At 45.4% G+C, this 14,159-nt stretch overlaps 1 protein-coding gene across 10 annotated transcripts in view; it reads right to left on the reverse strand.

Moving 5' to 3' along the window:
• TENM2 (teneurin transmembrane protein 2) overlaps positions 1-14,159 on the reverse strand; it is a 1,191,402-nt gene that overhangs the window by 260,689 nt on the left and 916,554 nt on the right. For all 10 annotated transcript variants that reach the window (XM_070414454.1, XM_070414453.1, XM_070414452.1 and 7 more), the window contains one exon: positions 13,515-13,746. In XM_070414454.1, coding sequence (XP_070270555.1) covers positions 13,515-13,746 — 232 coding nt within the window. The remainder of the gene's footprint in view (positions 1-13,514; positions 13,747-14,159) is intronic.

Consider the following 14,159-nt stretch of genomic DNA (forward strand, 5'->3'; position numbering starts at 1 on the left):
CTGAAAGCCATCTAAGCATCCATCAAGAAGAGATTGGCTAAATAAATGATGGCATTATGGAATATTACACAGACTTTAGAAAAGAATGAGGTAGGTCTACATGGAATTACCTATCGTGGCAATGATTTCCACAATATCTCATGAAATTAAGACAGGAAGTTGCAAATGGTCTGTATAACACGATCCCACTTATATTAAACTTAGAAAACATGCTCAGGCGTTCATAAGCATTTCCGGAAGCCTAAATAACAAGCCTTCAGGTGAGATTTTTCCTAGAAATAGGAATGGAGGGGCATGGATTACTACTGTGTACTTTTTATCTTATTAATTGCTAATTTTTCAATCAAGAGAATGTATATATTTGTAATAAAATAACTGGAAAAAAAAAAACCCCAAAACAAAATCTGTTGCAATATGTGTTGCAATTCTTTGTCTTCAATTCTGGACCATTCCTCTGCAGGAGGAAATGCAGATAAAGATTGCAGGCTGCTTACATAGGCCCAGAACCATGCAGGAAAAGAGGCGAGGACAGCTCCATCCAGAGGCCTGCTGGCCGCCCGCCCCACGTCGGGCATTCAGAGGAGGCCTTCAGGAGTCAAGGGAGCCTAAAGAATTCATCAACCTCAATCATGTTGACCTTGATTCCTTCTCACGATCTACGTTCTGACGTAGTGGTCAGCATCAAGGACAACTTCCCAACAGGTACTAGGTACTGTCTCTGTATCCTTATTGCCAGAGACCTTACCTCTCTCTTCCTCTCCCCACCTCTCCCTCCCTTCCCCCACCCTCTCTCCTCTCTCCTGCTTCTCTCCCTCCATCCCTTCCTCTCCCTTTGTGACACAGCCCTTTGGCTTTAGCTCTGTAGAGGTTTCTACACTTCTCCCTTTCCCCCAAACGGAATGGGGTTGTGCATTTGAAGACGGATGCAACAGGCAGGACATGAGGAGGCCCCCACCCTCACACTACTTTCGTAATTCCAGACAAGGCCCTCAATGGCGAAAACTCAGAAAACAAAGCAAACCCCGACACCCACGGACTATGCCCTCCTTGCCTTCTTCTCACACCCACGCCAACACCACATACACTATCAGACCGAAATTCTAGGTGGGTTTAAATGTATGGGTGATTCCTTTCCCCCTACTTCATTGAGCCTTACTACTTCTAAATATCCAATCGATTCACAGGAATGTAAATGCAATGGGCATAATTATCGACATTAGGATATTAATTTGTCTAATTAGATGTACACGGAGGCTGATGCTATCTGCATTATGGTCCAATACAGAGCAGACTGGCCCCTGCAAATCGTCCTGCCTAACATTTTCAACACAAAGCAGATAAAATGCGTTGCTGAGAACAGGAGCTTGGAGCATGGAGCTAAATGTTTCCCATTCGTGGTTTTAGTAAAAAAAAAAGCAAAACCCAAAATTCTCCAAAGCACTTCAGGTTCATGAAGGTAAAACTGCTTCTCCAGCCATTTTCGGGTGATGGGAGAGGCATCGAGTTTGCTTTGAGTTAACTTTCTCATCACGAGCCCTCATAAAGAGCACTGGTTAGTGAGACAATAAATGAGCACTTTTTAATTAGAAAACGCGGAATCCAGGCACTTTTGCAGGAAGGAAGATGATCGCTTTAAAGGGACGTCGGGAGACTAATAAAAGTTAAAACGCATGCAGGGGCCGCAGTGAACGCAAAGGTAAAGTCGTGGGATGTTTGGGATGTGAACCAGAGAGGGTGATGATTCAGAAGCGGGTGGGAAGCAGTCATGGAAGTTACTCTTTCCACTTTATAATGGGATCAGCTGTAAAACCTGTTCTGTGTCCAGGCAAGTGAGATAACCCAATGCCCCCTAATTCCTCCACCCCTTCCCCTCAGACTGAGTGTGCCCAGAGGACAAAATCACTATAATCAGGCAAGAGGAGAAGGCAGCTGAGCTGGGACAAAACTAGTATTGCACTTGACCTTATTTCTTCTTTTTCTTTTAAATGGTCAGCTAATATCACGGTGTTTGGTTATGGCCTCACCCTTCTCTCTACCCGCCCCTTCCCTCCTATCAGGCTCTATGTGGGAACATGCTCCAGGTCTAGCCAATCAGTATGGTTTATTCCTCAGGCCTTGGGATCCGGTCTGTCGTGGGCATAGGACTCTAGTTGGGCTCCAGGAAATTCGGTCAAGGGAGTGTTACTGAAATGTCAGGAAGGAGAAATCCTTTTTCTGTTAGGTTCTATGCTAAGAGAATACAGCCTGTAGATCCCACAAAGATCTCACATAAGGAGGCCTGCTGAAGAATAATGATAGGGCCTGGCCGGTATGGCTCAGTGGTTGAGCTTTGACCTATGAACCCGGAGGTCATGGTTCAATTCCCTGTCAGGGCATATGCCAGGGTTTCGGGCTCAATCCCCAGTAGGGGGTATGCAGGAGGCAGCCGATCAATGATTCTCTCTCATCATTGATGTTTCTATCTCTCTCCCTCTCCCTTCCTTTCTGAAATCAATAAAAGAATACATATGTTAAAAAGGAGATTAATGATAGGAAACAGAGAAAAGCAAGGCTGAGAGAAAACGCCTAATGCCCCAGTTTACAGCCTTGAATCTAATTCTGCCAGCATCTTGATTCTGTCCCAACCCTTCATCCTCCCGTTTCATCTTCCCGACATGCCCGAAGGGGATGCGGGTGTCTGTCCCACAGGGCTGCAGCCGGGTAACATGGTGCCAAGTGCCTAATACAATACTTGGCACGACGCAGGCCCCGAGGAGACGATGACGTCTGAAAATAGACCAGAAAGTGTTCAGTTGTTTCCAGGAAGCGAAAAGGTTTTTACATGGCCGTAAGTTCTCACGTGGATCCTGGGGTTCAGGAGGCTTCGGTAGGTGGAGGCAGGATACCAACTAAGAGAGCAGCTACATGACACCCACAAAGCCCATGTGTGTACAGCCTGCCCCATGGCCAGAGGGTCCCCCCCCCACCATTTATTCTCTCATTTTAAGGACTCGTCCAGGGTGGGGTTGGGGTAGGGTAGATTCCCTCAGGGTCCCTCCCAGTGCCTTCTCATACCATGCTCCCAAGGCCAGTAAGAGGATCTTGTTGATAAGAGATTAAAATGTCACTAAGATTAAGCTTTCCATTTCAAATTCTTATCTAAGCACACCAAGGCAAAGGAGAGCAACATTTCCTGCCTTCTCTCAGGGCAGGGTGTTTAAATCTGTTTGTGCAAAAAAATTAAAATTTTAAGAAGCTTTTAATCATCATACGGTTGGTGTGCAACATCTTCACAGACTGATTGTTGAAAAATGGACCTGCTCTGCTCATCCCCCGCTGAAGCTGTAACACACTTAAAGGCAATTGCAAGACAAGCTAACAAAACAGAAGTGTTACTCGCTCTCATTGGAAATGTAAGGCATGAACTGCTGAAACACTGATTACAGGACTTGGGGGCATTTGCTGGTTCCCCAAACACTAGTCTGAGCAAGAAGGGGTCCTGTAAGGATTTAAAACACACCATTTTGAGAGAAATCCTTTGTGGTTAGCAGAGTCACGACCTCTAAAGGTGGATATTTGCAAACAAGGCTCACGGAATAGCCCAAAACTGTTTGGTGGGCTTGGGAGGGAGAAAAGCTATCTGACAAAGAGTCTCCTGAACGCTCCCCTGTCAGCTAGGAGACGCAGCCCCAGTGGCGGAGACCTGCCCAGAGCCTCGTGACGGATAGATTCTGGGGACACAAGATCCCAACTCACAAAAGGCAGGCGAGACCGAGACTAATAAATCAAAGGAAACTTCAGAGAAGCCGCAGAGCCGGCGTGCCCTGCCTGGGAGAACCAGATGCCTTATCTGACTTCCCTGGAAAGAAAAGGAGCATTGGGAGCCAGAATTAGAAAAGGACTTTCATCAGGTTTCTCCCTGTCTGAGCCAGATACCAAGTCCTCTGGGGAGGCTGCGGGAAATGCCCTGAGGGAGTGACAGTCGATATTAGCCGGATGGGTGAAAGAGCTCAGACAGACAACGGAAATACTCCGCTTTTTTTCAACTCTGAATTTAACCCAAGCGCTTTCCACGTTTACACGCAGGGCAGCTTTGCACTTTCAAGGCATGACCACTAGGTGGCCTCCACCGATAATCCGGTCCCCTGGTCCAGGCTGCGGAGGGATGGCTTTTGTACAAAAAGTGCTTTCCACCCAGAGGCTTAGCTGTGCTAACTTGCCCTGTAAGAAGTTCAAGTCCCCAAAGCTTTCATACACTTCACAGGGCTTTAATTTTACAGCAGGAGCCAAATGTAAAAAGGACAGCCTCTCCTTGGACACTTCTACCTTCAAGGATGCCTCCAGGTTTGCAGACCTGGCCCAGAGCAGCTTGGGGTGGTCTGGAATAAGATGCAACACTTGTTTCTTTCTTCATGCACCTTGTGATTTGCACACGTGCCACAACCCTAGGTTTCTTTCATATTAATGGTTGGAGTGTGTTTAAGAGCACAAGCCATAAATTGCAGACGAAACTAGGTTCTCTTTATTTTCCTGCCAATTGTCAGAAAGTAATGTAGGGTCTAGGGTACTCCCCCCGCTGCCCTGCCACCTAACTGGCTTTTTCTCTACCACCCCACCCCTTCCTCTACCCAACAACCAACTCCTTGTCTCCACCTGCCAAGGGCAGGGGGAGGGAAGACACAGCCTGCTTTCTCATTGGAGAGCTTGCCTATCGAGCAGCTCAGTTATTGAGATTAATAAGCTGTCAGTTTCCAAGGAAGACTAAGAAAACTACAAAATTAAAGTGCACCGCGACGTGAAAAGCTGCTGGTGGCTGGGCGGGATCACGGTGTCAAAGAGGCGAGGTGCAGCTATAAGATAAGGCTGAGCTTGAGAGGCTCACCTGAGGGTCTCATTAATGTCCGTGTTGCCTCTGATGAGAATGGAGAGGGGGCAGAATGTTGTGTACAGTACGGAGAAATCCAGCTGCCTACCAATTATCAAAGTGCTGGCGTGCTTTTCGTTTGCTCAGAATGAATTCTAGTTTCCAAACCTCACTCGGAAACATAAAAAGTGTAAACAGGTTACCTTGGTTTAATATTCTCAAGATCGAGCGTGTCAGTGATCCTGTCAGGAAGTTAATCCCTTAGGTAGGAAAATAAATCAGAGGACAAGTTTGGAATAGTCTTGGGGTTCTGCATAGTGACGTTTCAACAACCTTGCTGCTTCCCCGGGAAAACCTTACTTACTATAAAGGTCTCACGTCTCAATTCCCAAACATGCACTAGAGCAGTGGTCGGCAAACTGCGGCTCGCGAGCCACATGTGGCTCTTTGGCCCCCTGAGTGTGGCTCTTCCACAAAATACCACGTGCGGGCGCGCACGTACAGTGCGATTGAAACTTTGTGGCCCATGCGCAGAAGTCGGTATTTTGTGGAAGAGCCACACTCACGGGGCCAAAGAGCTGCATGTGGCTCGCGAGCCGCAGTTTGCCGACCACTGCACTAGGGTATCCAGACTGGGGTAACCTTCCTTCATCTTGAAGACAAAAAGTGTGTTTTCTGGAATCCTGATACCAAAATGAGAGTCCTTGGGTGCCATCCATCAAGCCCAAAGTGCTACATTTTTTTCAGGTACAGTTTACATCCAGTATTGTTTGGTATCAGTTGCAGGTGTACACTCTGTAAAGCACAGGATCGTCAATTCTTTCTCAGAGCGCTTTGCACGACTTCCCACGAACAGGAATAACGATGACATTCAAAATACGACCCAACGGTCAATCGCTGCACCCGTGGCTGCGTGGCTTCCTCCCACCTGTCTGGCAGAGCCCGGCTGGAAGATAAAAATTCTATAAATCAAGGAGCTAAAGAGGTAGCAGTGCTTCTTATTTCTAGACTGTCAGTTTGCTCTCACATTCTATACCATGCAGAGCGCTGAAGCTCTGTGCGTCAGCTCACACGTAGCCTATGCCGCCACCGCCACGGAGCAGGAGGCCTCCCATTTACCATGCTAGGCTGCCACCAGTCCCACAGCGCTGCAGACAGGGTTCCTTACATCCCAACTGGCTTATGGTTTTGTCAATAACCAAGTCTATGTCCAGCAACAGGCCGGAGTCCATCCCCTAGGGAATTTCGTGCCCTGTGTCACCATGTATCAACCTCACCATTTCCATGGCTTGGGCAAGTTAATTTGTTTGCTATCAGAATAAGCATCGTTTTGCTTTGCATTTCTAGCCCCAAAGGCACTATCCATAGTAGCTAAGAACATGACAGTTGGCCCTGGCCGGGGAGCTCAGTAGGTTAGAGTGTTGTCCTGATATGTCCAGGTTGTGGGTTTGAGCCCCAGTCAGGGCACGTATAAGAATCAATCAATGAATGTATGAATACGTGGAACAACAAATCAATCTCTCTCTCTCTCTCTCTCTCTCTCTCTCAAAAAAAAAAAAAAAAAACATCAAAAAAAACAACAACAATAAAAAAGAACATTGCCTTTGGAATCAGGCGGGCCCAGGTTTAAATCCCCGTTCTGCCACTTGCTTATTTGGAGATGTGTAGGTCATTTAACCTTCCTAAGCCTCAGTTTATATTTTTTTAAAATAGGGATAGTAACATACACCTAGCATAGGGTAAGAGGGATTAAATGGGGTCATGTATGTAAAACTAAGTGTCAAACAAAAAGTTTTTGACAAGAAGGGTTGTGAAATCAACAAAAGACAAGTGATGGCTAGGATGTGAGGAAAAGGGGACCCTACACACTGCTGATGGGAATGCAGACAGGTGCAGTCTCTGAAGAAAACGGTATGAAATTTCCTCAAACAATTAAAAGTGGAACTCTCATTTGACCCAGTGATCCCACTTCTAGGAATATATCCTAAGGAACCAGAAACACCAATCAGGAAGAATATATTCACCGCTCTGTTCATACCAGCACAATTTACAATAGGTAAGATTTGGAAATAACCCAAGTGCCCATCAGCAGATAAGTGGATAAAAAGTTGTGGCACATCTACACAATGGAATACAATGCAGCAGTGAAAAAGAAAGAACTCTTACCATTTACAATAGCATGGATTGACCTGGAGAGCATTATGTTAAGTGAAATAAGCCAGTCAGAGAAAGGTGAATATCACATGATCTCACTCATATGTGGAATCTAATGAACAAAATAAACTGATGAACAAAATAGATCTAGAGACATAGAAGCATGGGACAGACTGACAAGTTTCAGAGGGAAGGCAGGGGTGGGTGGGTGGATGGGGAATGATTAACCGGGGAACTTATATGCATATATACATAACCCATGGACACGACAATAGAGGGGTAAAGGCCTGGGAGGGGTGAATACAGGGTGGATGGGGTCAATGGGAAAACAAACAAACAAATGGTACATCTGTAACATTTTCAATAATAAAGATAAACTTTAAAAAAACAGAAGGATTGTGACTCACAGACCTGTACAACCATAGAATAACCGTTAAATTGAACAAAATTTCTCAAGAGATTTTTTTAAAAGAGAAAAATCAATTGCTGAGAGCTTCAGATGCAGCAAATATGCTATTATTTGTAAATGCAGGAATTTCTGTGTTACAACTATTATTTTTGAATCAAAATACGCCTGGCCAATAACAGCTGTGCTAAGTTCTCTTGTTGCCTCATATTTGCACATGTCTAAGACCGAACTTTCGTTTTCCAAAAGACATTGCTATCCACCCGCCCCTACTTCAAAAGCATTGGTCTTTGTGCTCACACCTACCTAGCCCACAGCTCCCACTTCTGGCAATCATTCATTCCCACTGATCCTTCCTTCAACAGAGGCCTCACTTTTGGGAGTGTGTACCTTCCTGCCTCCGTGGTCGGAGAAAGCCACATAGCTCTGGGCACCGCAGCTGCGGGGCTCCTGCTGGAAGCCACAACACACCACCTTGCATCTCAGCAATCACCTCCAGACCAGACCTTTAGCCTTGCTACACCTTCCACCCTACACTCCATCTACTTACTACCTGGAAGCTACCACCATTAAAAACAAAACAAAACAATGTTAGCATTTCCTTCTCCTGTTTCAAATGCTTCAGTGACTTTTCACTGTTCTGGGGGTAGAGTCCAAGGTCTTTACCCCAAGCCTGCGCCATCCTGCCCTTGCCACCTTCTCAGCTTGCTTCCCTTCCTGGTGTCTCAGTGTTCCCTTCCTGGCGTCTTCCCTCCCCTCACCTAGAATGTTCTGTAAGGCTAATGAACACCGACTCATTCTTAGGGGTCTGCTTAAATGCCAGTTTCCCATGGGTCTGGTTTCTCTGTACTTCACAGGGCACTCACTACATGTGTCAGTGTGGGGCACCTGTCTGGTCCCTCACTCACGCTCTGTCTATATTCATCCTTAAATCTGTCGGGGAAAGGCTTTGCTTTTCTTCTTCATTGTTGAGCCCTCAGTGCCCAGCACATAGTAGGTTCTCATAGGTGTTTCTTGAATGGATCATGGATGAACTTTATTTTTTTTATTATTATTTTTAAAAATATATTTTAAAATTATTTTCAGAGAAGAAGGGACAAGGAGGGAGAGATAGAAACATCAATGATGAGAGAGAATCATTGATCGGCTGCCTCCAGCAGGCCCCACACTGGGGAGGGAGCCCACAACCCGGGCATGTGCCTTGACAGGGAATTGCATCTTGACAGGGAATTGCACCTTGACAGGGAATTGCACTTCCTAGCTTAATGCTCAGCCACTGAGCCACGCCGGCCGGGCTGGATGACCACTTTAAAAAGCAACTTGCAATCTGGTTTGTAAGCTTGAGGATCCTGATGATGAAAATGAGGGCTTTTGGTATTTCAGGGCGAAAGGAAACTCGGGGAGGTTTCGTCCTGCTTAGGAATTCTCTTTCCTGACCTGCTGCTGAGACGGGTTCTGAGGGAGAAGCTTGCTTCAGCAAAATGCAGACAAGAAGAAAAAGAAGGCTCTGTCGCTGAGCTACTTCCTACTGTTTTAGATGAGAGGTGCTGACTTCAGAAACGCCCCAGGCAGCAGCGGGCCACGCAGATTCCTGCCCTTGCCCCTCGAAAGAGAGGAAGGGGAGAGAGGCGACATCCACCAAAGACACATGTGGACTGTGTGCTAAGACCCGTGGGTTGGCTGAGAGGAAGAGGATGGGCAGAGTCATTTTGTTACGTAACACGTTACAAAAGACAGAACAGATTTCTTGCAATTAGTTCCTCTGGCCCATGTGTTTTCTCTTGGATTAGATAATGGTTTAGTACATGGACTGACTACTTCTGGTAACAGACATTTATCCACATTACTTATATGATTCACAGCGATACAGAGCTTTTCCTTATATGCTTTGTCTTGTGTAAAATTCCTCATTTGCACAGTCCCATTTATCTGGCCATGCCTCCTCAATCAGCACCTCTAATTCTACTTGTCATGGAAAACGACGGATGAAGCCCAGCCCAGAGATCTGACACGCCTCATTAAGACGGACAGAACATCAAAAAACAAGGCAGAGCGGCAAGGGCTTGTTCCTCACGGGCCTGAAAACACACTGGGCTTGGCTTGGAGTCTCTGGGGGTGGCGGGCGTCTGTCATCAAGTGCAAGGTTAGGAAATCCTTCCATCACGCCAGAAGTCTGTGTGCAGGAGCATGCAGGTGGGGAAGCTGTGTGTAAAGTTCCACTGCGTCTTCAATATTGATGACTACATTGCGACCAGCCTCCACGAAGTCTTGCCTTCGCTGGTTTTCTCTCCTGGATGCGGTACTCAGCCCTTATTTGAGTGGGAATCCTGGTACAGCAGCATGTCCCTAAAACCAGAGCTCCCATGCCTACACTTCCTTCTGTGTAAGAAAATGACTCTTAAACTCACAATGTTTCAGCATTTGAATGAGTGGATCTGTCTACTTCTACAGTTTCCAAGACTATATGAAAAGCCCGTGAGGAATGGGAACAAATAATATGCTACAATTTTGAGGTTTTTTTTTTTTTCTACTTATTCATGAGGTAAACTCTTACTCATCCTTCAAAACCCAGCTCAAACAGTCCCTCAGCTGTGAAACATTTCCGGACCATCCCGAGAGAGTTCATCACTTCCCACACTCCCATTATTGTATACACCACACTATCCTTTTGTTCATGTACCTTTCTCCTCCTGTAGCTTCTGTAACCCTGAAGGACAGGATACACGTTTTGATCATTATCCCCCCGGTACCTAACATAGCCCTGGGTATACATGAGGGACTCGGTAAATATTTGCTAATAAGACCCCGAATGAATCATACTCAAAAGAGAAACATAAAGCTCAATAATCCTCTGAATTACTGCCAAAGTTTTTAAACATTAGACCAGTTGCACATCCATGTTATATGTATTCAGTTCCATGAATGGCGTTTTAATTATCTGCTGACTTCTGTATCCCGTGTTTGATTTCCGGTAATAACTCCATCCCAAGGGCCTCCCGTTCTCTAATCCTGGGACCTTGAACGTCCTGACCAAAGAGCAGAAGAGGTTTTCTCCTGCTAGGCTTACAGGTTTCAGCAATCCTGTCTACTCCCCAAGCTCTGTCTTCAACTCGCCTCCTTCAAAATCATCATTAAGAAGCCCACATCTAGCAGAACTTAAAACAGAAAGGTGACAGGGCATGGCTTTGCTGGTCCTTTCCATTAGATCCTCGTCAAGAGAACACAAGTACAAGTGGCTCAAAATAAATCACCGGGGAAACCAATGGGAGATGGGAGGTAGTGTGAGCACACTCCGTCTTATTGCCAAGGGGGAAATCTTTGTGAGGAACAACCGCTCGGACGGAGCTTGCCCTGGACATGTAACAGTTAGGGCGACCAGTGAAAGTGTGTGGTTATTCACCTGTCAGACATGGTGGAGCCACCAGAGGGCCATCCATGATGGCTCCTAATTTACCATCTCCCTGAAGCCCAAGACCTCCCAGCAATGACTTCGCCGCTGTAACACTTAGACTCCGAATATTTAAAAGGGTGATAATAATGGTTCCTTCGGACCCCACTGGATGGCTGTCAGGCTTGACGGAGACAGGCATGCAGAGCACTTGGGTCCTGCACATGCAAAGTGCACAACAAACACGGGTTGTTCATGGGGATAGTGTCCGCTTCCTTCCTCTCTGCTTTCTTGTCTCCAACAGCTGTTACATTTCTCCTTGCCTTTCTCTGCCTCCATTGCCTTCTTCATCTAGTCCACTCTATGTAGCCTTTATGTCCAGAAACTATTTTTTCAAACAACAGTCTGTCAATGTAAAAATTGGCTGACTAGTGCCCAACAAAGTCTATGGCAGTTCCTAAATACAAGGAGGAAAAGACAGAAAGTCTGATCCAGCCTAAAGACCATCGACCATGGAGACACCCTGCGTACAGCCTGCTGGACCAGGCAGCGTCAGCCTGGAAACCAGCCAGCAAAGCTGTTTATTAGAGGGTTACTAAATCAGTGCAGATGTTTAAGTCTACTGCTTACATGTAATATATGCATGGTTTCTACTGACTTTACATATTTTAAGCCTTAGAGATGAAGATTGTGGACATGATTAAGAATAACCTATAATTGTCAGAAAATAAAATATTATAAAGCTTGGAGTGACGACAGAGACGATGGTGTACAACATATTAATGCTCACGACCTTATTAAAACAAAAAATATTATAGATGAGAAACAATATACTATTCAGCCATAAAAAAAGAATAAAATCTTATCATTCATGACAATGTGGATGGATCTTGAGGGCATTATGCTAAGTGCAATAAGTCGACAGGGAAAGAGAAATACTTTATGACCTCACTTATATGTGAAATCTTATAAAAACAAAACCAAACTCATAGATACAGAGGACAGATTGGTGGTTGCCAGAGGGGGAGCATGGGGGGTGGGAGAAATGGGTGAAGGGGGTAAAAAGGTACCAGCTTCCTGTGTTGCAGATCTGAAAGTTGCTAAGAAAGTAGAACTTAAAAATTGATTGTAAGAAATATTTTTATTATAACTTTGTTATGGTGACTGATGTTAACTAGACTTATTGTGGTGATCATTTCACAATATATATGAGTATCAAATCATTCTGTTGTACGACTGAAACTAATATGATATTATATGTCAATTACATACCTCAATTACAAAAAGGACCTTTCCTATTAAAGGCGATGATGCTGACGTGAAACAAACAAAGAAACAAAACAAAGAAACAACATGAAAATCTATGGCTTGTAAACTTGTTTTCAGGTCAGCACAGAAAAGTCAATGGTTGTTACCAAAAAAGTTATAGGTTATATCTATCTTTCCTTAAACCTAAGTAACTTACAAGAAAAGAATTAGTATTTTTTCATCTGTCATTTAGAAATATATAGTTATATTCCCAGTAAGTTAGTTTTTTTCTAAATGTGGCTAACATTTTTGCAGTTAAGACTAATATTACATGTGCCCTTATTAAAGCTAGTATTAAACTGAAAATAAAGAAGTCTAAAAACCAGTTAGAGCCTGGCTGGTGTGGCTCAGTGGTTGAGTGTCACTTATGAACTAGGAGGTCATGGTTTGATTCCTGGTCAGGGCATATGATCCCCAGTAGGGGGCGTGCAGGAGGCAGCCAATCAATGATTCTCTCTCATCATTGATGCTTCTACCTCTCCCTTCCTTTCCCTTCCTCTCTGAAATCAATAAAAATATATTAAAAAAGAAAACACCAACAAAACCCGTGTGAGAACTTTTGAAAGGGTCCATATGAATTAGCCCCTTTCTCTGTTCATTCTCTGTGATTCTTCCAGATGAGAAAACCATAACAACATGAGCACAGAATCCATGCAGGTGTCCGGGGAGGGAGCACAAAGGCCTGGCCCACCCACGTGTGGCCTTCGCTGTCAATCACATCCCTGCAGCCACGCTGTGACCCTTGTTCCAGGCCCTGAAGGTGGGCACACTTGGAAAGACCAGAAGTGGGAAAAGGAGAGAAGCAAAGGCAAACCCAAACAGAGCCAGGCCTGAAGATCACTTTGAAACTCTCCCCGCCCAACATGCGCGCGGCCCCTTTTTCTCTTGTTTGTTTTTACACATTACTGTTTGCCCCTCAGGCTGCCAGTGTATACGGGAGGGATTAAAGTGAGACTGCTTGCTGGATGAAATATAAATTAAAACTATACTTCCGTCAGTCTGGAATCAGGGATTGTTTCTCAAGGTCTCCCCAAACACTTAATTTCAAATGAGTCTTCATTTATTACTTCAAGAAAGGCCAAATGCATAATTTATCAGTAGCTTTCAGTCAATATATCCTTATAAGCATGTTTCCCATGAGCCTCTGAGGAAAAATATGTTATGCTAATTCTATTAGTTGGGTACACAAGAGCTAAGAGAGTAAACAGGCATTGAAAGGAAACACCTGTGAACAGAGAAATACGTATCACCCTACCATCCAGGGTCAAATTCCCCAGGGAACCACCAGGAGGTGGTAGACTTGCCTCATTTATTTATGCCAAGATTTTCTCCCCCCCTGCACCTCAGAGCCACCCAGGGACTCAGTGTGGGTGGCTCAGGTAGGTACACGGGTATGATCGGCCATGGGGACTTACCGGGTCTCCAGCGGCACGTTGCTGTTTAGCACCCAGCTGTCCTGAAGCTGAACGGACTCAGGTGTGGTGGCCAGGTCATTGGGTGCGGGTGCCGGGGCGTGGATCTGACTCCGCCGGTTGGTCAGCGAGTTCCTGTTGAGGGAGTTGGCGGACGAGTGGTGATGGGACAGCGTGTGGTTGTGAGGAGGTGGCAGAGGGGGCCTCAGAGTCGACTGGCTGTGGTTTGGAGGGCCTGGAAAGAAAAAGGAGAAACAACCATCACTGACTGCAGGTTACAGCTGCAGACACTCCGCAAACCTGGGGAGGAAAGCCTGGAACCAAAGTCATTATGTTGGCCATTGCTGAAAGTTGCAAACTAGAGAGAGCTAAGACCACGTAAAGCATCCCAGGGTTACTCATAATAACATGCTTCCATTGGCCTTTTTCCATTGGCATCAAGTGAAGAATGAGAAACTCAGTTAGCAAAAGAAGGCTGACTGGTGGAGTTATTTGAAATATATTAATCGTGCATGGAAAGTTCAAGGCTGATCATTCCTGGGACAAGTCCCCGTTCCATTTCCTGGTAAACCTGTAGACCGTGCACATTCTGTGAAACGACTTCCTTTTTCTAAAGACAATGAGAACATGGCACACTCTGAGCCACAG

Source organism: Myotis yumanensis, unplaced genomic scaffold, assembly GCF_028538775.1.
Source record: "Myotis yumanensis isolate MYYU_CA2020_CCGP unplaced genomic scaffold, mMyoYum1.0.hap1 SCAF_5, whole genome shotgun sequence".
Classification (NCBI taxonomy): Eukaryota; Metazoa; Chordata; class Mammalia; order Chiroptera; family Vespertilionidae; genus Myotis; species Myotis yumanensis.